Source organism: Panicum hallii, chromosome 6 (genome assembly GCF_002211085.1).
Source record: "Panicum hallii strain FIL2 chromosome 6, PHallii_v3.1, whole genome shotgun sequence".
Lineage (NCBI taxonomy): Eukaryota > Viridiplantae > Streptophyta > Magnoliopsida > Poales > Poaceae > Panicum > Panicum hallii.
The window spans coordinates 41,080,809-41,107,224 of NC_038047.1; the positions used below are offsets into that span (position 1 = coordinate 41,080,809).

At 43.4% G+C, this 26,416-nt stretch overlaps 3 protein-coding genes across 5 annotated transcripts; all 3 read left to right on the forward strand.

Moving 5' to 3' along the window:
- Positions 1-8,315: 8,315 nt before the first annotated feature.
- On the forward strand, positions 8,316-8,756 carry LOC112897487 (histone H2B.1-like). 2 transcript variants are annotated; one of them, XM_025965789.1, is made up of 2 exons: positions 8,316-8,369; positions 8,430-8,756. In XM_025965789.1, exons 1-2 carry the CDS (start codon positions 8,316-8,318, stop codon positions 8,754-8,756), a joined length of 381 nt encoding a protein of 126 aa, XP_025821574.1. The 2 variants fall into 2 exon arrangements, with proteins under 2 accessions (XP_025821574.1, XP_025821573.1); XM_025965788.1 differs by having other exon boundaries at positions 8,316-8,756.
- Positions 8,757-13,283: 4,527 nt separating this feature from the next.
- LOC112896769 lies at positions 13,284-18,390 on the forward strand. Its single transcript, XM_025964898.1, has 7 exons — positions 13,284-13,411; positions 13,593-15,750; positions 15,935-16,269; positions 16,349-16,537; positions 17,452-17,558; positions 17,925-18,016; positions 18,106-18,390. The coding sequence occupies exons 2-7, from the start codon at positions 14,427-14,429 to the stop codon at positions 18,141-18,143; spliced, it is 2,085 nt and encodes a 694-aa protein (XP_025820683.1). The 5' UTR covers positions 13,284-13,411; positions 13,593-14,426; the 3' UTR covers positions 18,144-18,390.
- Positions 18,391-22,580: 4,190 nt separating this feature from the next.
- Positions 22,581-26,173, forward strand: LOC112896770 (serine/threonine-protein kinase D6PK-like). Of its 2 annotated transcripts, none has more exons than XM_025964901.1 (3): positions 22,581-22,888; positions 23,668-24,684; positions 24,990-26,173. In XM_025964901.1, exons 2-3 carry the CDS (start codon positions 23,771-23,773, stop codon positions 25,867-25,869), a joined length of 1,794 nt encoding a protein of 597 aa, XP_025820686.1. In that variant the 5' UTR covers positions 22,581-22,888; positions 23,668-23,770; the 3' UTR covers positions 25,870-26,173. The 2 variants fall into 2 exon arrangements, with proteins under 2 accessions (XP_025820686.1, XP_025820687.1); XM_025964902.1 differs by lacking the exon at positions 22,581-22,888 and adding an exon at positions 22,914-23,234.
- Positions 26,174-26,416: the final 243 nt, after the last annotated feature.

Below are 26,416 nucleotides of genomic sequence, written 5' to 3' on the forward strand. Positions count from 1 at the left end.
GATATTGGCCTTGACGTAAAATCACAGATATGCTAAATGGCACCATAACTTCTGGGTTGAAGTTATAGCTATGGCTACTTGACACCCTAAGGTCTCCACAGATCCATTTTTTTGAAAAAGAATATACAAGCTTTTAAATTCTTATACAAAGGAATGCACAATGCTTGTCATACGGTTTTGCACCACTGCTACTTTTTCTGCTACTATTTAATTATGATAGCGATTCATTATTAAGACACTATTGTTTCTCAACAATAGAAAATTTTAAACTTTTGTTAGTTTGGTGAATTTCATAATGGACGAATGTTATGAAACCTAGCGCCTTTTATTTGCTATCACATCCCCCACCTAATGTCAATCTCCAACAAATCCTTATACCCGCTATTTATTACTCCATTTGTGTATATCTAGATGCATAACAAAAACTATGTATTAAATGAGCATAGCTCAGCTGATAAGGTTCCTTGTGGTAGAACCTGCCTATCCAGGTTTGAGTCCTCGACTCGGCAAGGGTGCTCATATTTTTTGGATTTATTCTAAGATTTAACCGACGCTATTCTTTCAGTGGTAGGTGACGTGCCCATCAACAGCGAGGCGCCTGTGGTGACTTCGTGAATCTTGAGGATCTGCCAGCTCGGTCTCTCGGAGACGCTCATAGGGATAAGGTTGCGTGCGTATATTCATAGAGGTGAGTATGCGTGCGTGCATGTGAGCTGCATCTTTACTGTGTTTTGCCAAAAAAAAGCTATGTAACTAGAAAGTTAAAATGATCTATAATTTGAGATTAAGGGAGTATGTGAATTCATACATAAGCATAAAAACATTTATGGCCAGAATGTTGATTTCAGCATGAAACTTAGCTTTGAATTATTAAAAGAAAGATTACTAGAATTGGATAGGCCATATCTTTGTTTTTAGTGGCAAAATGCAAAGGTAAAAGCTGGAACAAACATATCCTATTCTAATGAAAATACAAGGTTATGGAAAAAATATAACATCACCAACAAACTATAGTTTGCACAGTATCAGATCCGGGCACACGGGGCTATCCACGTGGTATATTTTCTCTTAGGATACGGGATGGGATACGGCCCACGCTCTACATCTGTGTAACTACTCGTAGTCTAGTAGAACTGCTTCTACGGTAGTCAAACTAGTTGGATACATTAGGGAACTATTAGAAAAGTACTCGGGTAGGACTCTAGATGTATCTGATTAGAACTTCCATGTAAACCTGTTTCTCCAGACTATATAAGGGTGGACAGAGACCCCCTTGGCAACAGCGACCATCAAAGATAATACAAACTACACAGGACGTATGGTATTACGCTCTCAGCAGCCTCAATCTGTCTAAAACCTTATGTTCCTTTACACCTTCGACTTCCTGATCTCGGCGACACCCTACCTACAAACTCACCACCTCGAGGGTATCTCTCGGTGGGCGTGGCGGTAAAACACCAACACACAAGTTATTAAATTTGACTACTTAAAATATAAATGTTCATAGTATGATAGTATTTGAACCATTATTACATAGTATCTTCGAATTTCCACAGTACTCGTGCATCTAGAAATTTTGCCTTGGATCTGCAATGATATACATGCACTCACATGGTTTTATACTTCAAATATATAAAATATACATGAGGTTAGTACCATCTAGGCTCCTAGAGACGTTTGCAACATAGCCTATGGGACTGAAGTGTGGAATCACCAAAAATAACCTCCTATTTACACTCGACACGCATGGCCACAAATTATATAGTGTTGGCCCGTGTCACCATGTTTTGCGGTCTTGCCCCCTCAACTATATACATATGCCGTGTCCATTACCACCTATCCTTCTCCTATAAAAAAGCACACCACGCCACCTTCTCTTCAAAAAATATACAACGACACATTCCATCATCATAACTCAAAAGAAAAGCAAATAAAACAAAGCGACTCCTACTCCCGTTCGCACACATCGCAAGCGCAACAGCACCGCCGAGCCAAACCAAGCCAACGATGGCACGCGCCATGTTCCTCATCGTGCTCCTCCTGGCCGCCGTCACGGTGGCACCTTTCGCGGCCGAGGCGCGCGACATTGCCGCCGACGTCGAGGGCAGGTCCCTAGCAGCCGATGCGCCATCATCCGACGCCCCCGCACCGAGCCCCGACTTCGCATCCCCTTCCGACGCACCATCAAGCTCTTCCGACATGTAACCGCCGAGCCCATACCGTCCAGAGGGTCTGCAGCGGATTCATGGCACCACCCAACAAAATAATTTTTTCTTCATAATCTCTTGGAATAACGTGCACCTGATGATACGTGGGTGCTTGTCCAATTGATTTTTTTTACCCTCTTCTTTTGTACATGAGTCACCGTTTGTGGTGACATAATGTTTTTCCTTTTTTGATTGAGCTGTGACATGTAATATAATCAATTGATATTTTATACCAACGTTTTTATGTATTGGATTCCTGATACTATATTTTATACCAACGTTTTTACCTCTCATGTACCCATTTAAAACTTAAACAACAAACTCAAACGTTTATTGTAGATCTAAACTGAACATACTAAGAAAGTTGAGACCACACTAAACTAAATTTGTTTGGAACAGAGATATCGGCCTTGAACTAAAATCATAGATATGCTAATTGGCACCATAGCTTTTGGGTTGAAGCTATAGCTATGGCTGCTTGACACCCTGAGGTCTCCCACAGATCCATTTTTTTTTGAAAAAAGATATACAAGCTTTTAAATTCTTATACAAAGGAATGCACAATGCTTGTCATACGGTTTTGCACCACTACTACTTTTTCTGCGGCTATTTAATCATGATAGTGGTTCATTATTAATACACTAATTCAATCTAATTTGTTTGGAAAATAGATATTGGAAAATCATGATACTACAAGTCCAATATGTTTGAAAAATAGAGGTTCATTATTTAATTAGAGTTCCAGGATAATCTATGGATGGCATTATTTTTTCTTAACAGATTTCCAAACAACCCTTTCGTCGGGATTTGTTGGATTGATGAAAAGTACAATGATTTAAACATGCCCATTCTCGCAGCAAGGAACCACTTTCTCAAGTCTTCGCTTTGTGGCGGTCCTGATTTTGATACATGGAGAAACAAACAACTTATGTGTCATTATCTCCCATCTACCTGTTCAAAACTTAAACAATAAACTTCAAAGTTTTATTGTAGATCTAATCTCTTAAGCGAAAATACTGAAGAAGTTGAGGCCAGATTAAACTAATTTGTTTGGAAAATAGATATTGGACTTGGAGGGAAATCACAGCTATGCTAATTGGCACTGTAGCTTTTGGGTTGAAGCTATAGCTATGGCTGCTTGACACCCTAAGATCTCCAACAGATCTTTTTGCAAAAAATATACAAGGTTTTAATTTTTTTTATACAAAGGAATGTGCAATGCCTGTCACACAGTTTTGCACCACTGCTACTTTTGCTGAGGCAATTTAATCATAATAGCGGTTTGCTCTTAATATATTATTTATCTATAGCATAATTATAATTAAACTTTTGTTAGTTTGGTGAGTTTCACAATGGAACAAAGTTATGAATGTACGCTGTTACACAAAAAGTGTATCATATTTTTAGAAAATTTTATTGAAACTTAGCGCCAGTTTTTTGCTATCACATCCTCGACATGATGTTAATCTCCAACAAACCATGATACCTACTATTTATTACTCGACCTGTTCAAATTTATAGGTTATTTTGACTTTGCTAGACACATAGATTTTATCATGTATCTAGACATAGTATATATGTAGGTGCGTAGCAAAAATTAAGTAACTAGAAAATTCAAAATGACCTATAATTTGGGATGAAGGAGTTTATTAATTGATATAGAAGCACTTATGGCCAGATTATTAGCAGCAAACTTAGCTTTGGATTATTAAAAATAATTAATATAACTTGATAGGACATAACTTTGTTTTTAGTGGGAAAATGCAAAAGGAAAAGATGAAACAAACATATCCTGTTCTAATGAAAATACTAGGTTATGGCGAAAATATAACATCACCAACAAACTATAGTCTGCAAGGGAGTTGAATCTGACTGCATGGATATATAACTGTTCATAGTACTATGGAGTGATGGTATTTGAACCATTTTCACATAGTATCTTCAAATTTCCATAGTACTCATGCATCTAGAAATTTGCATTGGATAAGCAATGATATACATGCACTCACATGATTCTATACTCTAATATATCAAATATACACGAGGTTAGTGCCATCTAGGCTCCTAGTGATGTTTCCAACCTAGCGTAAGGGAGTGAAGTGTAGAATCACCAAAAATAGCCTCCGGTTTACACTTGACGCGCATGGCCACACATTATATGTGTGTTGGCGCATGTCACCATTTTTTGCGGTCTTGCCTCCTCAACTATATACTTATGCCATGTCCATTGCCACCTTCTCCTTCTCCTATAAAAACACACAGCATCACAATCTCCTACCCGACATCGCAACATAAAAAGAAAGCAAACAAAGCAAAGCAACTCCTACCCTCACTCCCACACACCGTAAACGCAACACCACCACCGAGCCAAACCAAGCCAACGATGGCACGCGCCATGTTCCTCATCGTGCTGCTCCTAGCGGCCGTCGCAGTGGCGCCATTCGCGGCCGAGGCGCGTGACGTCGCCGCCGATGTCGAGGGCAGGTCCTTGGCCGACGCGCCGTCTGACGCCCCCGCCCCGAGCCCAGACTCCGCGTCCCCCTCCGACGCACCGTCGAGCTCTTCTGATGCGTAACCGCCAAGCCCGCGCCGTCCAGAGGGTCTGCAGCGGATTCATGGCACCACCCGACGAAACAATTTTTCTTCATAATCTCTTGGAATAATGTGCACCTCATGATACATGGGTGCATGCCTGATTAGAATTTTTTTCTCCTTTATTTTGTATACGGGCCGGGTCACCCCATGTGCGCTATGCCCTTTGTGGTGACATAATTTTTACTTTCTTTCTTGAATGAGCAATGACATATGTAATATAATCAATTTATATATGCTTATCTATGTCAGCATTCCAGGACAATCTATGGATGACATTAGTTTTTTCTTAACAGATTGCCAAACAACCCTTTTGTCAAGGATTTGTTGGATTGATTAAATGTACAATGTTTCAAAATCTTAATGTGACCCATTCTCGCAGCAATGAACCACTTTCTCAAGACCTTCCTTGGGGTAGTAATATTTTTGGTACATGGAGAAACAAACAATTTATGTGTCGTTATCTCTCGTGTACCCATTCAAAAATTAAACAACAAACTTCAAAGATTTATTGTGGATCTAAACTCTTAAGTGAAAATACTTAAAAAGTTGAGACCACACTAAACTAAATTTATTTGAAACAGATATTGGTCTTGAAGTAAAATCACAGCTATGCTAATTGGCACCATAGCTTTTGGGTTGAAGCTAGAGCTATGGCTGCTTGACACCCTAAGATCTCCAACTGATATTTTTTGCAAAAAATATACAAACTTTTAAAATTTTTATACAAAGGAATGTGCAATGCCCATCACACGGTTTTGCACACAAAAAGTGTATCATGTTTTTAGAAAATACTATTGAAACTTAGCATCTATTTTTTGCTATCACATCCTCCACCTGATGTTAGTCTCCATTCTCCAACAAACCTACTCGATCTGTTTGAAATAGATCATTTTGACTTTGCTAGATACATAGGTTTTACTATGTATCTAGGTATAGTATATATGTAGGTGCATAGCAAAATCTGTGTAACTAGAAAATTAAAAACAACCTATAATTTGGGAAGGAGATAGTATATGAATTGATATAGAAGCACTTATTATGGCCAGATTGTTGAATTTAGCAGCAAACTTAGATTTGAATTATCTAAAATATATTTATTATAATTGGATAGGCCATATCTTTGTTTTTTAGTCGCAAATGCAAAAGGAAAAGTTGAAACAAACATATCATATTCTAATAAAAATATTAGGTTATGGCGAAAATGTAACATCACCAACTAACTATAGTTTGCAAAGGTATTGAATTTGACTGATTGGAATATATATAATTGTTGGTATTTGAACCATTTTCACTTAGTATCTTCAAGTTTACTCATGCAACTAGAAATTTTACCTTAGATCTGCAATGATATACATGCACTCACATGATCCTATATTCCAATCTAGGTTAGTGCCAGCCAGGTTCCTAGAGACGTTTCCAACTGAACGTATGGCACTAAAGTGTGGAATGACCTAAAATAGTCTCCCGTTTACGCTCAACGCGCATGGCCACTAATTATATGTGTGTTGGTGCATGCCACCATTTATAGCAGTGGTGCCTCGTCAACTATATACACATACGCCATGTCCATTGACACCTTCTCCTTCTACTATAGAAAACACACCACACCACCTTCTCCTTCTCTTCACAAAAACATACTACACCTACCTTGCAAAATTACAGATTGATCCAATAACAGAAAATATTTCAAACAATGGCACACAACCTCATCATTACAATGCTTATTCTGGTCGTTCTTGGGGTGGTGGCCACACCATTCGCTTATGCATCCAAATCTCCTACTAGCTCTCAAGCTAAGGAACCTAAAGCAGCAACCAAATCAAATAAAGCAGCGGCTGGGCCAGTTGAAGCACTCAAAGCGGCCGCCGAGGGGCCTGGAGCCGTTGATGATGAGCTTGCCGCGAGTCCCAAAGCAAGTGCTGAAGGGCCTGGAGCAGCCATGAAATGGCCAACCGAGGGCCCTCAGTTCGTCGAAATGGTAATCAAGCATCCCTTCTTCAAAACGCCACCTCCATCTTCTTCATCTTCTAGTGATGGCCTCCCCACCGACCCGACTCCGGAAGGCAGCATGTCCTAAACATTGACCAAATTTCAAGGCAAGGCCCCCAATATAGTTAACGTCTTATTATATTTACTACACCTTTATAGAATGTGCAAAAGTGTAAAGGATTACAATTTGTGCCATGATTTGTGCAGCATTTCACATGGTTAATTAGCTTCATGTCTTATTTTACTAGCAAAAAGAGGTGGCTCAATTGTTCCATTTTCTATAAAAATAGGTGCTAACACCTGCTAAGCATTGATGTGTAAACAAGAATTGATTTCTAGCACCTCATGCATCCCATGTGAAATATTGTTTCCTTTTGATAAGCACCAGCAAAGTATAAGTTGGAGATGCCCCGAGAGGAAATCCTGGATCTAACTTTGTATCGTCACTGTTTTGCATAAAAGTACGGAAGTACCTAAAGTTATGTACACACCAAAAGTATACATCATCTATTTGGGTTTGTGAACATTATGGAAACAAGAAAAATCCAGATGCAGACGCGCACGCAACCCTACCTTATAAGCACCTCCGAGAGACTGAGCCGGCTGATCCTCGAGATTGACGAAGTCACTATAGGTGCCTTGCTAACGAGAGATATATCGCCTACCACTGAAAGAATAGTGCCGGTTAAATCCCGAATAAATTCAGAAAAATACGAGCACATGTGCCGAGTCGAGAACTCGAATCCGGATAGGCAGATTCCATCGCAAGGAACTTTACTAGCTGAGCTACGCTCAGTTTGCCCATTCCTTATCTATTTGTAATGTATCACTGGTAGATATGCAAGTTTTAATCATTTTGAGTCATTAAATTGATTAAAAAATTTGATAAAATGAACTAGAATAACATTCCATGCAATTAGTTTAAAAGGAGATTACTATTTAATTAGTTGGCATAAAAATCATCCTTGTGTACCCACATCTATCCTTTTATCAACAGTGATTATAAGTTGAAATTAACCTTAATGTATACACCATATCACGATTTCATTCGACATCGAGTGGCGGGTCTTACCAAATTTAGCATTTGGTTCTCCAAGTGACTGTTGGGCCCCTAATGGTTCTCACACAAGCACCAAACGAAAAACATACCAGCTAAATTCCCACCATGCCAAATCCTCCCAGCCCAGCGATGCGCGGGGCCTCATAACGCCACATCATTTATCCGCGACGCCCGAAAAATCCTCCTACTACCTCCAGCGCCATGTTAGCGACTCGCGTCAATCTCCATCTCATTTGTCCTCTAGAAAATGGCGGAGCGCGGCCGAACCCATCTAACCCTTCCACGTCACCGATCCGTGACTCGCTTCTCTTACCAATCGCGGGCTCGCGGCCCGCCTCTCAAACTCTATAAAGCCGCACCCACACCCTGCCTTCCTCTTCACCAAGGAGATCCAAATCCCTAAGCCCCTGTTGCATTTCCTCATCTCCGCCGAGATAATCGGGAAGCCAACCCACCTGATCCTGATGGCGCCCAAGGCCGAGAAGAAGCCTGCTGAGGAGGAGCCGACGACCGAGAAGGCAGAGAAGACCCCGGCGGGGAAGAAGCCTAAGGCCGAGAAGAGACTACCGGCTGGCAAGTCCGCCGACAAGGACGGTGAGAAGAAGGGCAAGAAGAAGGTGAAGAAGAGCATGGAGACTTACAAGTTATATATCTTCAAGGTGCTGAAGCAGGTCCACCCCGACATCGCCATCTCCTCCAAGGCTATGTCCATCATGAACTCATTCATCAACGATGTTTTTGAGAAGCTGACGGCGGAGGCGGCCAAGCTTGCCCGGTACAACAAGAAGTCCACCATCACCTCCCGCGAGATCCAGACCTCGGTCTGCCTCATCCTCCCTGGCGAGCTCGCCAAGCACGCCGTCTCCGAGGGCACCAAGGCCGTCACCAAGTTTACCACCTCTTAGGCGATGCGGTTGCCTATGCCTTGTGATCGTCTCTGTCGTGTTTAGATCTGTAGTAGGTGCTGCAGCCGTGGTAGTTGCCCTGTTCTCGTCAATCTATTTCCAGTAGTTGGCCTCCTGAATGATGTAAGGAGGTTGTGCGTGTGCTTTTATGATTCCGGTATCATGTTCCTGAATGGTAATGGTTCATCATTTCATTTTCCGATTTCATTCTGATTCTACGATCTACAATTTCTACTGGTGTCTCGCTCGAGGTCGCTGCACTTCGCGTCGTGGGTTTATGGTTGTGAAATTAAGGATGAAATTTACGGAACAAAAGAGGAGAAAAATCAGCAACTCGTGACATCGCAATTTCGAAAATTTTGCTGGCTTTGCTAAAGTTCAGGTCTATCTAGAGCAATGGCATTCGTCCTCCTGTCCCCACTGATATTCGCACCCCTCGTGAATGTCGCCAAAGCTATAGCAATAAAAAACGACCATATATTCCTTTAAAAATCCTAAAAAAAAGCCCCGACCATGTCCCTCGTGAGCCGCGGCTGCCTAAACCAATTCACCATCCCAAAACGAAACCGTTAGCCCACCGCTTTCCCTTTCAAAATTTCGAATTCCGATCCCCACTCGATCGGCCACTCCGCGTCCGCACCCCGCCCGGCGGCCGCCCGCGCCGCGCCACCGGATGATCAAACCCTAACCAAAACCCGCTGGCCACCGCCGCAGCCATGGAGGCGCTGTTCATGCAGGCCTTCGAGCGCCGGGACGCGGCGGAGGCGCAGATGCGGCAGCAGGCGGCATCCTACTCCCACACCGCCGCCCGCGCCCTCCTCGCCGCGGGCCACCTGCCCCCGCCGTGGCTCCTCCCGCACCCCGCCGCGTTCGCGGCCCTCTGTCGCCGGGGCGCGGGCGCGGCGGAGGCGCAGGTGCGGCAGCAGGTGGAAGCCTACTCCCAGTCCCTCGCCCGCGCTTTCGTCGGCGCCGGCCACCTGCCCCCGGCGTGGCTCCTCCCAACCGACGTCGGCGCTGGGGACTTAGAGCTACGGGGCGGGGCCGAGGAGCAGATGCGGCAGCAGGTGGTGTCCTACTCCCAGTCCCTCGCCCGCGCTTTCGTCGGCGCCGGCCACCTGCCCCCGGCGTGGCTCCTCCCAACCGACGTCGGCGCTGGGGACTTAGAGCTACGGGGCGGGGCCGAGGAGCAGATGCGGCAGCAGGTGGTGTCCTACTCCCAGTCCCTCGCCTGCGCCCTCCTCGCTGCTGGCCACTGCTCCCCGGCGTGGCTCCTCCAGGCCCCCGCAGACGTCGCGACCGATGGTAGGTACCTCGAGTTCTCTCCCGCTGGTTGCATTCTGGTTTGCTGGGGCTCCTGCCCTTCAATTCTGTCTCAGGGCCGTGGCGCGGAGCATCTCTTTCCGTTTTAGGTTCGTCCGGATAATCATTTGATAATCGTGCCCTGTCCCATGAGTTGATACTAGATATTGCAATTGTGGATAAAATTTTAAGCGTATTGGGGGGGGGGGGGCACAAATCATGTCGTTTGAGGGATGTAATAGTTCGGTTGTAGTTGATGCAGTGATGTGTATTTTGTACCCAGAGTAGCTTATAGTGTACCAAGCTACAGTTCATTTTTTTGTTTGGTGAAATTTTTGTGATAGAGCATTTGAAGTTGTGCGCCTTGAAATGACAATGTGATATCAGTATTTTCACCCCATGTTTCATATGGAGATGCTGAAGTTTGAATTTCTGTTCCAGCTGTGAGGCTGTCACATATTTAGTGGCTATCGAGATATTCCTCATTTATGCCTTCTCATAATAGTAGGCTGTCTGTTTCCATGTGCTGAAGCATCATAGAGTTAACAAAGACCAAATACTGCAATAAATTGAGACCAAACCTTCCTACTTAAGCTGAATTGGTCTAAACAACCAGTTGATGTTTTAGCTGAACATGATAAAATGGATGAAGTGGGAGAAAATATTTTTTTTCCCAAACCGGGACTTTGCCCTGATTTCATTACCATAACAGCAACGAAATTACAGAGAGAAGTGGGAGAAATTATGCACTGTGATTTTATTTGTTTCTAGTCTTGAGTACTCTATCATTATTCTTCCTCACTTTTGTGAATCTGTCCATCCATGGTTCTAGAGAACACAATCTTTCGAGGTTTTCTTTTGCAGGAAATAATGTAAATAAGCTATTGGTTGATCTTGCTAATCCAAAAGGTGTAGATCATGTGCATCATGTATTGACTGAAACCAATCAAAAGGTCAAGCAAAAAACTCTTGAAGCTGTTGGTGTCAAACCAGGTATCATGAATATTGCCAGTTCAACAAAAATTTTCCATGATTTTTTTGGTATTACATATTGAATCAGCAGGTAAAATTTCAAGCCCATCGGGGCACAAATATATCATTTGAATGATGTAGTTCGATTGCATATGATGAGGTGGTGTGTATTTTTTTATTTGAGTTTCAGTTTCTATTAAGGCTATGATGTTGAAATGCTGTATTGGTGGCTACTGATATTTCCAGTTTGTTCTCTTTCACAATAATCTGCCTATTTCTATGTGCTGAAAAATCATAAAGTTAGCAAAGTGTAAATAGTGCAATGAAATAATACAAATGTTATGGTGTGCTTCTTGCTTATGCTGTACTAGTCATTAGCAACTAGTTGAACGATGTTTTTAGCTGAATATGATAAAATGTACTCCCTCCGTTCCAAATTGTAGGTCGTTTTGGCAAATCTAGATACATAGTTTTTGTTATGCACCTTGATATATGCTGTGTCTAGATACATAGCAAAAAGTATGTTTCTAGATTAGCCAAAACAACCTACAATTTGGAATGGAGGGACCGAGGGGGTACTTATTTAAGAAAAGGATAAAATGTGCCAACTGGGAATATAATGTGCTGCAATTTTGTTAGTTTCCAATCTTGACTGCTTTATCATTTTTCTTCCCATTTTTTGAGAATATCCATGGCTCTAGAGAACACAAGCATGTCAAGGATTTTCTTTTCCAGGCAATACTGTAAGAAATTTGTTGGTTGATCTTGCTAATCCAAAAAGTGCAGATCATGTGCATCATGTATTTCCTGAGATCAATCATTGGGTCAAACAAAAAACTGCTGAAGCTGTTGAAGTCAAACCAGTTATCATGAATATCACCAGTTCAGCAGAAGTTATCAGTGCCAGAAATGCACGTGTGAAACTGTCATTCATTCTACGGGCATGTGTGTTTCAAGTGAAGTCTCATTGCCTCCCAGTTCTGTTGAAGTAGAACATTCTGCTCTTAATTCGCTGCTTCAGAATGACGCATTGCATTCTGTTGATGCTGGTTTCGATGAAGCACCTCATCCTGCCACCAGTACATTACCACAAAAGGAAACATCACACGCTGCTGAAACTGAACCTCTTGAAGACCCAAGGTCTATTGCTACCCAACTGCTTAAGATTGATTCATTTCACTCAGTTAAACCTAATTTTCTGGAAGGCCTTGATAGTGTAGTTGCAACCAATCCGAAAAATGACCCAATGGCAGCAAGTGCTGAAAATGATTCAAATTCAATTGATAGTGCTGAAAATGATTCTCTTGGATTACCACATGCTATGGTTAGTCTTCTGGTTGAGAAGGGAACGCTGCACTCTGATGAATCTAATTTTCTGGAAGGGAGTAACTCCTTGGCTAGTCTATTGCTTGACAAGGAACCAATATTAACTGATTCTCTTGAAAGACCACATCTGATGGTCAGTCCTCTGCTTGAAAAGGATACACTGCACTGTGTGAATATTAATCATCATGAAGGACATTATGTCATGCCCAGTGTACTGCTTGCTAAGGAGATAAAGGATGCTGCTGAATCAGAATCTTTTGAAGGGCCAAGTTTTATGGCCAGCCCTCTACCTGAAAATGATTCATTGCACTCAAATAAACCCAATTTTCTAGAAGGATCTGATTGTCTATCCAGTTCACCGACTGAAAATGATGCAATTGAGACTGCTGAAAATGTTCGTATTGAAGTATCACAATGTACAACCAGTCTTCAGGTTGAAAAGGGTACATTGCACTCTGCTGAAAATGTTTATATTGAAGTACCACATGATACAGGAAGTTCCATGGCTAGTCCATTGCTTGAAAAGGGATCAACATGGGCTGATTCTCTTGAAGGATCACATGGCATGGCCAGCCCACCAGTTGAAAAGGATACGCTGCATTGTGCTGAAACTGATTTTCTTCAAGGAACTTACTGTATGCCCAGTCTACTGCTTGATAAGGAAGCAGGACACACTTCTGAAACCACTCCTCTTGAAGGACCTTTTTTTTTGGTCAGTTCAAAGGATCCCTTGAACACAATTGATCATACTGGAAAATTAAGAAAAAGAAGCAGTCTTTTTGTTAGATGCGACAATGAAAGCTCCAGAACTCCTGAACAGCAAAGCTCAAGATGTCATGTGCTACCTATTCCAATCAATGAATCTGCTCTGCAGCCTTATCAATTGGCTGATAATACTTCTGAGGCACAGGATGTTTGTACCTGGAATAACATAGATATATCTGCAAGGCCAGAAGCTCCGAGTGCTGCTTCATGTAAGAGTGGAAGAGTATTGCACACCGCAGAAAGGAACAGTAGAATGTCAACAGACAAAAGCTTAACTGGTCTGCAACATCATGGTAATGTTTACGCTTCCTCTGGGTCAAAATTCTTGTCCTTAAGGCCCCGTTTGTTTCAGCTTCTGGCCGATTTTAAATGTTCGATTTTGGGAAATTCAAAATCAGCCAGAAGCTAAAACAAATAGGGCCAACAGCATGCTTCTTGCCTTCTTACTGAACTCTGCTGATTCTTGCGCAATAGTGAGTGATAACCAAAACAAGTCTCCACAACCTTCTGCCCAGCCCTTATGCAGTTCAGGATCTAGAAAGAAGTTTTCTTTACTCATGTCAGAAACATCAGATGTTCAAGGAACTAACTCCATGGCTAGTCTATTGCTTGAAAAGGAACCAATACTAACTATTCACTTGGAGGGCCACATTTCCTGGCAAGTCCACTGCTAGAGAAGGCTACATTGCATTGTGTTCAAACTGATCTTGACAAGCTTATGCCAAAGTATACAGATGATGGTGATGCTTGTCAGATCAGCACAATTTCTTCAGGAACAATAATTAGTCATAGTGATTACAGTATCGGTAGTGCTACAAATGCCTTTGTATCTGCAGGGATTGGTCACAATGATACCAGTACTGGTAGTGCTAAAGATGCCTTTGTATCTGCAGAGAGTGAATCAGCTCAGATGCAATCTTCATTGGCTAAAATATCTTTGGAATGTGTTATGACTGGTACAGCTGTGGAAGCTCAAATGGCGTCTGCTGCTCAGTTCACATCGGTTGAGAGTGTCCAAAGGGAGTCAGTATTCGATTCAATTAAGTGCCAGCCTAAACAGTCTGATCACGCTCATGCAAAATTTTCAGACAAGGATAAATCTGTGATGCCATCTGGCTCAAGTGGTGCTTCATCTAAAAGAGCAGGTGTACACTCCGCAGAAAGTAATATCACAACAAACGAGAGCCTCCAAACAGTGACCGATAGAAAATACAACTCTCCAAAACCTTCTTGTGAATACTCGTTAGTTCAGGATCTGGTGAAAAGTTTTCTTCACTCGAGTCACATTTTCAAAGAACTGCTAGTCACATGGACAAATTAAGTGCAAGTGAAATCCTGGTAAATAGGAATCCATCTTGTGAAAATGTAGAGATGAATGAACAATCAGATGATCTGTATGGTTCTTCTAGCACAATGAGCACATCATTATCATCCCTGGACAATCAAGATGACATCCATGACCAGATAAAATCTATAGGAAATCTCTCAGGGAAGGCACTACCTTCACTCTCTTTCTTAAGTAGGTTGGGATCATGTGGATGCATTTCGCCCAATATTGAGGGAAGGAGCAGTGCAAGTAACCGGACACGTCCATTGGCACATGAAGTTCAAGCAGCTGCAAATTATTCACCTGAAAGAAGTATGTCTACCTTGTCAGATGCTATCCATTGCAGTTCTCCAATCTTGCAATCTTTGCTGTGTAGTGGCAGCAGTCTGAATACTAAAGTAACAACAATTCCTCCACTGCAGTCTGAAATGTACAGCCCGACCATTAATGCTAGGGCATTTCAGGCATTTTGTGAGTCTACAAAGTTGATCAACTTGAGTTCCAGCCTTTCTGCAAAGTATAATATGAAACCACTGGATGCTGTGTATCAGTCACTGCCATCTAAATTTGAGAAACTTATGAACCGACCCCTTGCCTGTTTGATAGACACTAACATGCTGGATCCAAGTTATGATAACAAGAAATCGAGAGTTCCCGGCAAATATAGTTTGGATTTTGATGGTGCATTTATGATGTCCGATGACCTTACTTATGGTTCTTATTCTTATGGTGTCCAAGAGGATAGTGATATTCCTTTGAACCTTTCAGTTGTGAAGTATAACCTGGAAAAACTATCTGGAAGAATTGGATCAAGTTCAGATTATTTGGGCTCTACACCAGAAATAGCCTGCTTTAGAATTGATGAAGATAGGACTATTCTAGGGGAAAATGAGAATCAAGTGAAATTATCCATTCCTGTCGGTAGAAATTATTCAAGGCAACGTTTGGCTGCTGAAAAGCCACTTGGGTATGCTACCAACATAAATGAAAGCAAAGGAACAAGTAGCCTAGACTTAACAGCTGGAAAATTTTACACAAGGAAGCCTGATCAGCATGTGCATATCAGAGTTAACCAAGACATAAAGCACCTGAAGGAGAACCGTACTTCTTCAATTAGGAAAGCAGGGAAAGTGACTCATCCGCTCCTTGACAGGTTAAGCAAGATGGAAATGTTGTCGAGCAAAAGTGAAAGGAACAGAAGCGAAACAAACATTGAGAAAGGAGGCAGGCCTAGGAATATAGTATCTAATATGACATCATTTATACCACTTGTAAAACAAAAGCAACGACCTCTGACATCATGCGGTTAGTCTAATCTGTTTGCAGCTATTTTTAATTCGAAATTGATTTTAATACAATTGTTCAAGTGTAGTCTTGCAACATTCTATGATCATAATTCATATGCTCGATGTTGTACAAAAGAACTACATTTTCATTTTCCTGAATGGGCACATCAGACAATTCAATAAACAAAACTTCTCAATTGCAGTCAAAAGAGATGTTAGAGTGAGGGCACTTGAGGTGGCTGAAGCTGCAAAGCGTCGTGAAGAGAAGAAACAAACTGAGCGTGAAAAGCGCAAAACAGCTGTGGAATTAGAGCGTGAAAGATTAAAGCAAGAGAATGAGCACAGACAGAAACAAGTGGAGCAGCAGAAGAAAATGGATGCAGACATTATTACTAGAAAGAGGCAGAGGGAAAATCATGGAAAGAGGAGAAATGCAAGAAAAAGGAATTGCGTTGAAGGGGCACCAAAACATCAAAAGCAACTGGTGGAAAAAATGCACTCCACAAATGCCGTGAAGGATGCTTGTCCAAACAATACTGTTAGTAAACACTACAACTATCATTACCGTTTCAAATTATTATATGAAATACCTTTATTAGTCAGTTTAATCATTTCAGGATGTCAAGGATCTGGTGGAGAATTTAGTGAGAGGGCTGAAGAATCAATTATTATCAGATGAAAGGATGGAATCTGTTCATAGGCTTCTGGCATCTGAAAGCAGCAGTCTAAAGGGTGTGTCAGCGGATTGGAAATCTGAAGGTTCTGGGTTTCAGGTTCAGGAAAGCTTGTCAGACAATGTGGATATGGTATACTCTCTATCGATGTATCTTAAAGAAATTTAAACTATCAATAGGATTGACACCTTGACGGCACCTTTTCTTTCCCCCAAGGGCTAGAAACTTCCACTTTAAATCTTGAAATAGGAAAGGAAAACTATAAATCTTCTTATCAATGAGAATAGAAAAAGCGTTGACAAAGTCTTTTTTGGTGGGTCAGATTGTCATGGCTCATGGCATTGAATTAATTGGGAATCTAGATAGCAGAGCTATTGCAGTTGTCAGGTGTAGATATACACTATAGGCTGTGAGGGCCAGTACATGCTATCAATTAGTGCATTCCAGTTATGCAAACTTCTGAGAAGCTTTCGCTACCAAAAATTCTGGTTATATGTCCCCGCAACAATTTTGTAATAAGTACAATTAAATTCTCTATAATGCCTTTTGGAATTATATAAAAAAATACAACTGAAGTTTTAATATAAACTTAAGTGTTGCATCATCTACTCATTCTCTTGCGAGGATAACTCATCACACACATTGTGGCACATAATCTTTTCTCTGTAGCTGTATACATATCAGTATATCACACACAATCTGATGTATATCTGGTAGCACATCTTGAAACAATTGAAATGCTGAATAATTATAGAACAGATAATATATTGTGAAGTGTAAATGTATTAAAAGCAGTGGGATCCTTTGATTCAAATGATGCATTGTTGATTAACTGAATCTAGTGGTCTCCTTTCTGGTTGCATAACTGTATCTTTTGATAACTTGGAGAAATGTTCAGGTGATACCCGTCAGTTCATTACAAATGGGACTGAATTGCAGGCAGCTGCATTATTGGCTGCTTTGATTTTCTTTCTTTGCCAGAACTTTGCCATGGTTATGGTTTGAGAAGTATGCTGCTTAACATTCAGTCTGTGAATTTGCCACAGGACTATGAAATGTCACCTTATGAAGATTCTGATGAAGAGGATATTGACATCTTGGAGCATAAAAGGGAAATAAGGCGTAGACGTAAATTGATTCCATCATGGGCTCAGTAAGTACTCCATACTTATTGATACCAAAATATCAATTACTAATTCTCTTTCCAAAACAGGTCAGGTACTTTTTAGATAATACATTGGGCGCACTATCAAACTTGTTATGGGCCAGCTGTGCTCTAGTTGAAGTTGCATCTTTTTTTTCAATATTTGTTTTTTTTGCATCCTAACTTAATGTGAATCTTCTTGTAACATTTTCTATGAGTAATACTCCTCTTTTGAAGCAGATTTGGAAATAGTTGTTCCTTATAGGAACCGAAAACTTCCTGCCAGGCTAATCTTGAAAAATTGTTGCTAATCTATGTTCCAGTGCTGGATTCATGTTGATCCTGCTAACTACATTTTGTTCATACTTATTTCAGGTCACAGAACTTGAATAAAATCTTGCAATCCAATCAGGCCTTAGACCCTAGAGAAGTTTTTGCTCACAAGTGCTCTTTCAATTTATCTGATGGTAAGCTCCACTGCACCACTCAATAATGGGAGTAACATTTATTTTTGTTATTTGCTATGACTAAATTTGCAGTCCTACTTTTTGTGCAGTTCTTACATCTGGCATTCCTCATCGACTATTCAATTAGCTGGCTGTTAACAACTACTGTAATTCTGTAAAAAAAATAATGATCTTTCTCCTGCATCACTAAATTCCTTCTTCGGCAACACAATGTACAGGCAAATCTCCTCCCTCCCCCTCTGACACTGCTAATTACCCTTCAGTATGCTCTACTGTGGGAGCAAATCATTTTAGGAAAATTACTGTGCTGCAGATTCCAACCATGCTGCGATCACTGTTGTACATATTATGACTGTGTTTAAAATAGAATAACAACTTTCTCTGATGCTAATACTGCTAGGTGCAGGTAGAGCATGTTTTTTTTGTCAGATTATGCTCAGGTTTTAGCCGTTATTAGTGTAGTGGAACTGGTCAACTGGCCTTGCTTATGTTTGTAGAATAATAGATTGCGTATAATGGATGGATTTTATTGCATTGAGGTCTTGGCCGGTATATACGAGTACAGGAGACTTGGAGGGCAAGGCACCTCCCAAGACGTATGGTAATCTACTATACGTATATCTAAACTACCAAATATCCTCTAACAATATTCATTTTTATAGCCGGAGATATACGCTTCTTGAGAAGAATAAGCTCAGTGGGGGTGGGGAATAAGTCTAGTAGAAACCAGGTGATTTTGTTTATAAACTCGAGCAAGCGACGGCTGGAAGTTGTCTACAGAGCTAGATTCAGCTCCTGTACATCACATGTTAGGATATTGCGGGATTCTGGTTAGTTATTCTAACCAACACCTCATTTTTTTTAAGACCACTGCATCTTTACTGAATACTCCCTCTGTTTTTATTTACATGTCGTATTAGGTTTGTTCTAAGTCAAACTTAGCTAACTTTGACCAAATTTATAGAAAAAATAATAATATTTACAATACATTGATAGTGCATATGTTGGATAGCATAGTTGTTGCTATATTTTTCAATAAATTTGATCAAAGTTAGTTAAGTTTGACTAAGAACAAACCTAATACAACATGTAAATAAAAACGGAGGGAGTAGCAGTAACCAAAATGGGTTAAGTTTCTGTCTGCACAAGGAAACCTGGGACTAGAGAATTCAACATTTTGTAATCAGCAGATGAGGCTGTTCTGTGCTGTGATGGCTGCAAAGTAGGCAGACCATCTTGCAACCCTGTCAGCACATGTGGTGTGTATCGAGATATCCGAAGTTCCTGACAACAAAGCTACCGGCAGAGTGCCATGTAAACTGTACATCCTGCTGTTGGGACCACGACCAATTATATATCTTGCTGTTGTTGCCATTCACCTAATTCTTACTTTGACCTGCATTTGCCAACATTGCAAGTTGCAACTCTTGTCTCTTGATACCTCATGCTGACACAACTGCTGTCTGATATATATGTTTTTGAAACGAACTTTGTTTCTCCACAAAATTACCACTGATATAAGTTTCTAGCTCAGTTGTAACCTCACATTTTCTTTCTTCCCCTTTCCCCCCAGCCGCACGGCATCTTGTGTGGCATCTGATGTTGAATCTGCATCTGCTGTTTTTTTTTTTGAAGAAACTCTGAATCTGCTGTTGATGTGCGCTTTTCGTGGAACCACTTTGTATTAACCGAACCCTTTCCCTTTTGCAGGTGACTGATAAAAGGCTGGCGGTTTTGTCTCTCGGCATATCCTTTGCACAGGAACGACTCATCTGCCCCTGTCAATTCGTGGTGCCCGTATAACCTGATCGTTGCCTCTGCTCATTACACCACCGCCACAGTGCACAAGTGGCATGATAATAGCAAGCGCACTGCACACCTTGGTCCATGGGATTTGGATCCATCCCGGTCAAAGGCCAATCTGGCTAGTTTAACGAACACATTGGCACCTAGGATTCTGTTCTCCCATCATCTCTGATCGGAGGGCCGTTGCAGGAAAAAAAATCCAGCTCCAGTACTAGCTGCGCATGTGGTGCCTCCAAAACAACTTCTCGTAGGGCATCGACCTCAGATGCCCTTCGGCCCTTTGAGTTGAGGCCTCGAGGGGATTATGTGCCGGGGCTCAGGCTAAGCTCCATTTGATTACCTCAGCACTAACAGCTTGTTTGGAAGAGCTCCAACTGGCTTCGGTTCCTTCTGACATAACAGTATTTATTGGAGCTAATTTTTTTCCTTCCTCTCCCTCTCACAGAGTTAGAAGGAGCCGAGGAGGGTAATTGTAGCTCCACTAGCTCCCCCTAGCTCCGTGGAGGGAGGGGAGGGGAAAGAGAAAACTAGCTCCAGTGAAATATTTTATCAGGAGGTAAACAGTGTTTTGTCAGGAGGAACAGAAGCCGACCGGAGCTCTTCCGAATGGGCTCTGACCATCTCATTGGCTCCTCCTCGATACAGGAAAAAAAACGGTGAACCAAGTTTGAATGCTCGAGTGGTCAAGCATGCTGCATAAACTACAATAGCACTACTCTTGAGAGATTCCTATCGACCTGCAGCTGCACGGCTCGGCTTGCAGATGCATGGACCACGTGGAGTAGACTCGCCGGGGAAAATTTATGGTGAGTACACTCTTGCCCTTGCCCGGTGTCGCTGCCCGTTTAGAAGCCGCAAAAATCCCTGCGCCGCCCGCTCGCTCGCTCCTGAGTTTCTGGAAAACCTCCTTGCATGCTCTCCAGACAGGCACCGGGGCCGGCTTGCCGCCGGGCACCGCTACCCCCGCATGGCCGTGCACGAACAGTTCGCGGCAGATCTCTACCAATTCCCGTAGGCTTGGCACGCCATGAGCCACAGGAAGGAAGCTTGGAAGTACCCCTGAACAGGAGCTCTTGGATGGCGACGGCCGTCGGTGCAGGGCAGGGGCGGCGAAGGAAGGAGAAGCGCGTGCTGGCCAGAGGGGAAAGCACGGCAGCTGCAAAAGATTCTGCTGCGGTCCTGGCCCAGCGTGGATCTGGCTGCCGGCCCAAACTGATGTACCCCCGAGCTGTCTACGCCGCCGCCCATGCCCGTATTTGGGAGAGACCATCACGTCCGTGCTCGTGCTTTGTACTTCGTACATCTACACTTCCAGGCTTCCAGTTTCCAGGTTAACATGGTCGAGACCAGCTTTTCTTTTTGGTGGGACCAAGTTGGCCTCTGACATGTGGGGACAGGGTGGTGTTCGTCGAGCGAGTGTTAAGCGCCGGGGAAATGGATCGAGACGCCGGGAAAAACCACGAAAAAAAAATGTGAGGACGAGTCGGGTCTGATCCCACGTCGACCAAAAGCTGATGGCCCCCTGCAGGGTTAATGAGCGCTCATTATCGCGCTGCAGGAGGCTGAGGCGCAGCGGCCACGCGAGGCGGCTCGCTCGCCCCGTCACCCTCGCGGGGGGCTCACAGAGTCACGGGCACTGTGCGCAGGCGCCCTCGCATAAATACGCCTCTGCTCGGCGAAAGCGACCTCCAAGCACACCACCTACCCGATTGCTCAAACCCTTCTTGTTAGAACTTACTACTTTTTTTTTTGTGGATTGAGTACAAAACTCTTGCTAGTGGTTTGTTAAACAAAAGGGTGGTACGAATTGCAAGGCGCAGACGGTGCTTTGAGCCTCGAGGTTAGCGGCGGGATTAACATTAGCGCTACTGTTATCCGGAGGGCGAGAGCTGCGTCGGGGCATGGGCGAGGGGACAGCGAGTGATTGAAGGCTGTGGAGGCTGTTCCCTGCTGCCGTCTTTCTCTTGGCTTGGGAGCCCGCCCCTCCTGCGTTCCGAATCTGCCCCTCGACAGATAAACGGCGTCGAGGCCTCAACTCCATCTTGCCGTCTTGGCGTCGGTCCTTTTTTCTTTTTCTTTAAGCTCTCAGCTCGCTGGAGTTGGAGTACAAGGCGCTTTGGGTACAGTACGTACAAGGTTTGGTATCCTGTGAGGAAATACCCGCCTTGAGGCGTTTTCTGAAGTACTCCCTCCGTCAAAAAAAAATGCAAATCTTACATTTTGAAGAGTCAAGCTCGATAATATTTATACGAAACAGTTAATTTTCTATTTTAAAATATAAATATTAGTAAATCTTATCAAGTTTAAAATTATTTAACTTCTTAAGAAATAGAGTTGTATTTTTTAGGACAGAGTGAGTACTATTTTAAGCAACGGTAAGAAATCTGCCCACAAATACTCTTGTCACTGGTAGCAAAGTAGGAGTACAACTGTACAGTACAGGTACTATCGGAGTAGGAGTAATTACTGGAGTTATTACCAAAGATAATCACCTTGGAGGCTGCGCTGCAGCCAAACACGCTGTTCGGCTGGATGCGGCTGCTGGGCCGAACAGCGTGAAAAGTGACGTTGGGTGGGTCAAAACTGGGATGGCCGGCCTCGAGGACAGTGAGTGAACATGTGAGTAAAAAAAAAGCAAAGATAAAACAAGAAAAGCACTGCCCCTCTATCTCTCTCTGCCGTGCTGCGAAGTGGGTCAGAGCACGCCCAGATCGGCGACACTTGTTTATGAGCCCGAAGCCCCAGCTTTGGCCCAGCACACCACCCCCCTCCCTTGGAGCTTTGACCCTTCTCTTCTTTGCGCAGCCTTGCCGCTCTGACTGCCCCCACACAGCCGCGGCAGGAGGAGCACGCCGCCCCCACTTCTTTTCAATCTCCCTCTCGCCGTCTCTCTCTCCCCCGATATAGGATCGCAAAACATGGAGGGGCGTAGTGCTAATCCACAATCCGTAGCGCATCGGCCCGGGCACTGATAGTACATGCACCTGGTCTCGCTCCTTTCCTTTTTCCCCCTTCACGGTCGCGGCTGGCCGGCAGCCGCCGCAGCGCCATGGCCGCCTAACAGAGGTACGTTGGTCTTCCCCCTACTCGCGGTGTGGTTGGTTGCACGCCTGACTGATTTGACTGATTGGGGGCGGTCACCCGCTCCTTAGATAGTCAGATGCTGGGCTTCTTTCTTGATCTGTTGTCGATGCAATGTCGCCCATCGCTTGGATCTGGTTCGTTTCGCTTTTCTTGACGCATTTAATGCCCCCCCTTGAGTTACTGCCTCCATGTTCTGCGCGCTAGATGTGGATGCGATGCTCTGCCTAGCTCATGTGATTCCGGTGTTCCTCCTCCACCGCAACCGAAGGACCTCTTCTTTCCAAGGGAGAAGGGGAGAGAGGGCTTCGTGATTCTGCAGCTGTTCCAGGTCGCAGTGCTTTTTTGTTGTTAGCCTCTTGTCCCGGCACCTCATGGCCGCATTCATCCCCCACTTCTTCCTAGAAAATGCTGTGGCTTCTCTGTGATTTTTGGGACCTGTTTGTGGTGTTGTGCCCTTCGGTGATTCTTTGGTTGATGCACTGGATCTATGCGGTGCTTCGGCAGGTGCTTGTCGCGCCTACCTCCTTACCCCTGCCTGCTAATCTTGTGCGCAGCATATTGATATTTGAGCTGGTTTATGAAATTTTTTAGGTCTCCCAGTTCCAAACGTTGCTAGTCCCAGACAATTTTTCTGGTGTTTTCCCCCCTTCATGCGTTTCATTCTCGTGTTGGATTCCTGTAGAGCAACCAGTTCTTTGTTTTTAGACAGCAATATCAATACGTGCTAATGTGTGTTCTTTGTTCTTCATTGTTAATTGCAGATGCCGAGGAACTCGATTAAGGCAGTGAGTAGTCTTGCTAGATTTTGGATAAGGTGAAGTAAGGCTTGGGTGTCCTCTCAGATTTGCATTCGTGCAAGTCTACATGACCAGCATGTCTGTCGAGGCTGCAGAGCAGAATGTGCCTGGACACCAGGTCAAACCAGGGGTTGATCCAGTTCCTGCAAAGGAGAAGAAGAAAGATGTGGACAGCACGCCCGAGCTTACTGCTAAGGAGATTTTGGAGGAGCAAAAGCCCTCCCATCGGCGGCAAGAGTCTTCTGCATCTATGATGGACAAGGGTCCTTCCAGTGTTTGCTCAGACTCTGGTGTCCTGGACGAGCCGCTAACCCAGCAAGGCGATTCTGGGGAGCTGAAAGATGTTCAGAGCTTGGATTGCAACGGTAACCAGGAGAAGAATACATCTCAGAAGAGCAGCATAAGCGAGAGCTTTGTTTCAGCCAAAGCCAGCGATGGGACAAACAGCCTGAGGAAGACCAGTGGCAGTGCTAAGATCAGCGACCGAGCTGATATTCCGGAGAGTGGGAAGAGCAGCATGTGCCGCCCGAGTGCAAGCAGCAACATTAGTGATGAGAGCTCGTGCAGTAGCATGAGCAGCAACACAACAAAGCCGCACAAGGGGAGTGATTCTAGGTGGGAAGCCATCCGAGTGATCAGATCAAGGGATGGCATTCTTGGTTTGAGCCATTTTAGGCTGCTGAAGAAGCTGGGTTGTGGTGATATTGGCAGCGTGTACCTCTCTGAACTGAATGGCACAAAGAACCACTTTGCCATGAAGGTCATGGACAAAGGGTCTTTGGCGAGTCGCAAGAAGCTTCTTCGAGCACAGACAGAGCGGGAGATACTGCAGTCACTGGACCATCCGTTTCTTCCAACACTATATACCCACTTTGAGACAGATAAATTCTCATGTTTGGTGATGGAGTTCTGCCCAGGAGGGGACCTGCACACTCTTCGACAAAGGCAGCCTGGAAAGTATTTTTCTGAGCAAGCAGCCAAGTATGTTCCAGCTCCTAAAATTACATTATTCCTCACATATATTACAAATATTAATTTCTTTTCAAGTTTTCTAAGCCTATAGTGATAATTGTTCTTTGCGGCATCCACTTTCTCCTTTTCTGTTAATACTGTGTACCGTAGTAGCCTGTATCGTATTTTATTATCCTTGCATTTTCCTGCACGAATCCTTTGCTTCTAATATACCACTTTGAACTTGTCTAGTTTATATTTGTACTATAATATAAAAATATAAAATACACCGCCCGAGATCGGATAAGAAATGCTTATAGTCATATTTTTTGAAGGTTCTATGTAGCAGAAGTTCTACTTGCACTGGAATACCTGCATATGCTCGGTATTATATACCGTGATTTGAAGCCAGAGAACGTCCTTGTTCGGGAGGATGGGCACATCATGCTGTCTGATTTTGACCTCTCCCTTCGTTGCGATGTAAGCCCTACTGTTGTCAAGTCTTCCAATCCTGGACCAGATGCCCTGCAGAGGAACAACCAAGCATACTGTGTTCAGCCTGCTTGTATTGAGCCGTCCTGCATCCAGCCAGCATGTGTCGCTCCAACTACTTGCTTTGGTCCCCGGTTTTTCTCCTCCAAGTCCAAGTCCAAGAAGGAGAAGAAACCAAAGCCAAAGCCTGAGATTGTCAACCAAGTTAGCCCACTGCCTGAGCTCATTGCGGAGCCAACTGATGCTCGTTCCATGTCGTTTGTTGGCACCCATGAGTACCTGGCGCCAGAAATAATCAAGGGAGAAGGTCATGGCAGTGCAGTGGACTGGTGGACTTTTGGTATATTCCTGTATGAACTCCTGTTTGGTAAGACCCCTTTCAAGGGATCAGGAAACCGGGCTACTCTCTTCAATGTTGTTGGTCAGCCCCTTCGATTCCCAGAGTCCCCAATTGTGAGTTTCTCAGCTAGGGACCTGATAAGAGGATTGCTGGTCAAGGACCCACAGCATCGTCTTGGCTACAAGCGAGGGACTACTGAGATTAAGCAGCACCCATTCTTTGAGGGTGTCAACTGGGCACTGATACGGTGCGCGAGCCCTCCAGATGTACCAAAGCCTGTTGAGCTGGATCGCCCACCGAAGCCGGCCCCAGCTAATGATAAGGCGACTCCAGCTGCCAATCAGAAGGGCACAGATAACTTTCTGGAGTTTGAATTCTTCTAGCATTTTTTTTCCTTTATCTTTTTGAATGTGGGTTCGTGCATGCAAGCTGGTGTATAAAAGGAGGAAGATCAGTTCGGAGGCGTATCCTGTGATGACCAGTGATGATCCGTTGTAGGCTGTAGCTCTATTCTAAGTCTTGTTCTTTCTTCTGTTGAACTGCTTATGATCCAATTTATACGGGTCAATGTTGCAATTTTTAGAGAATCTTGTGGTGCTTAAAGGACGCAGGGAAATACTTTCACCCTGTCATTGTAAATCCTGTTTGATTTGGCATAAATTGCAGCTGAATTTTCTTCTTTGAGCATGTCTGGTACTGCATAACCACTTGATAGTTATTTTTTCTTGTGACCTTTAATGTAAAATCATGTCTGGTTGTTGCAGTTTGTTGGCTGGAATGGGAGGTAGCTAGGAATAACCAGCATCAGAACCCAACTATTCTTTGGTCTATTTCCATGTGTTTGATTGATATTCGTGCGAGAAATGGAACATGATAACAACTGGGAAAGGCAAAAACTCAAAAAACATTTGGAAGGTGTCAGGTGTTGTG

Coding starts and splice junctions, on each gene's coding strand:
- LOC112896770 (XM_025964901.1), top strand. CDS start 23,771: ATGACCAGCATGTCTGTCGAGGCTGCAGAGCAGAATGTGCCTGGACAC. Junction 24,685..24,989: donor TTTTCTGAGCAAGCAGCCAA/GTATGTTCCAGC, acceptor TATTTTTTGAAG/GTTCTATGTAGCAGAAGTTC.
- LOC112896769 (XM_025964898.1), top strand. CDS start 14,427: ATGGACAAATTAAGTGCAAGTGAAATCCTGGTAAATAGGAATCCATCT. Junction 16,270..16,348: donor ATGCTTGTCCAAACAATACT/GTTAGTAAACAC, acceptor TAATCATTTCAG/GATGTCAAGGATCTGGTGGA. Junction 16,538..17,451: donor TGTCAGACAATGTGGATATG/GTATACTCTCTA, acceptor AATTTGCCACAG/GACTATGAAATGTCACCTTA.
- LOC112897487 (XM_025965788.1), top strand. CDS start 8,316: ATGGCGCCCAAGGCCGAGAAGAAGCCTGCTGAGGAGGAGCCGACGACC.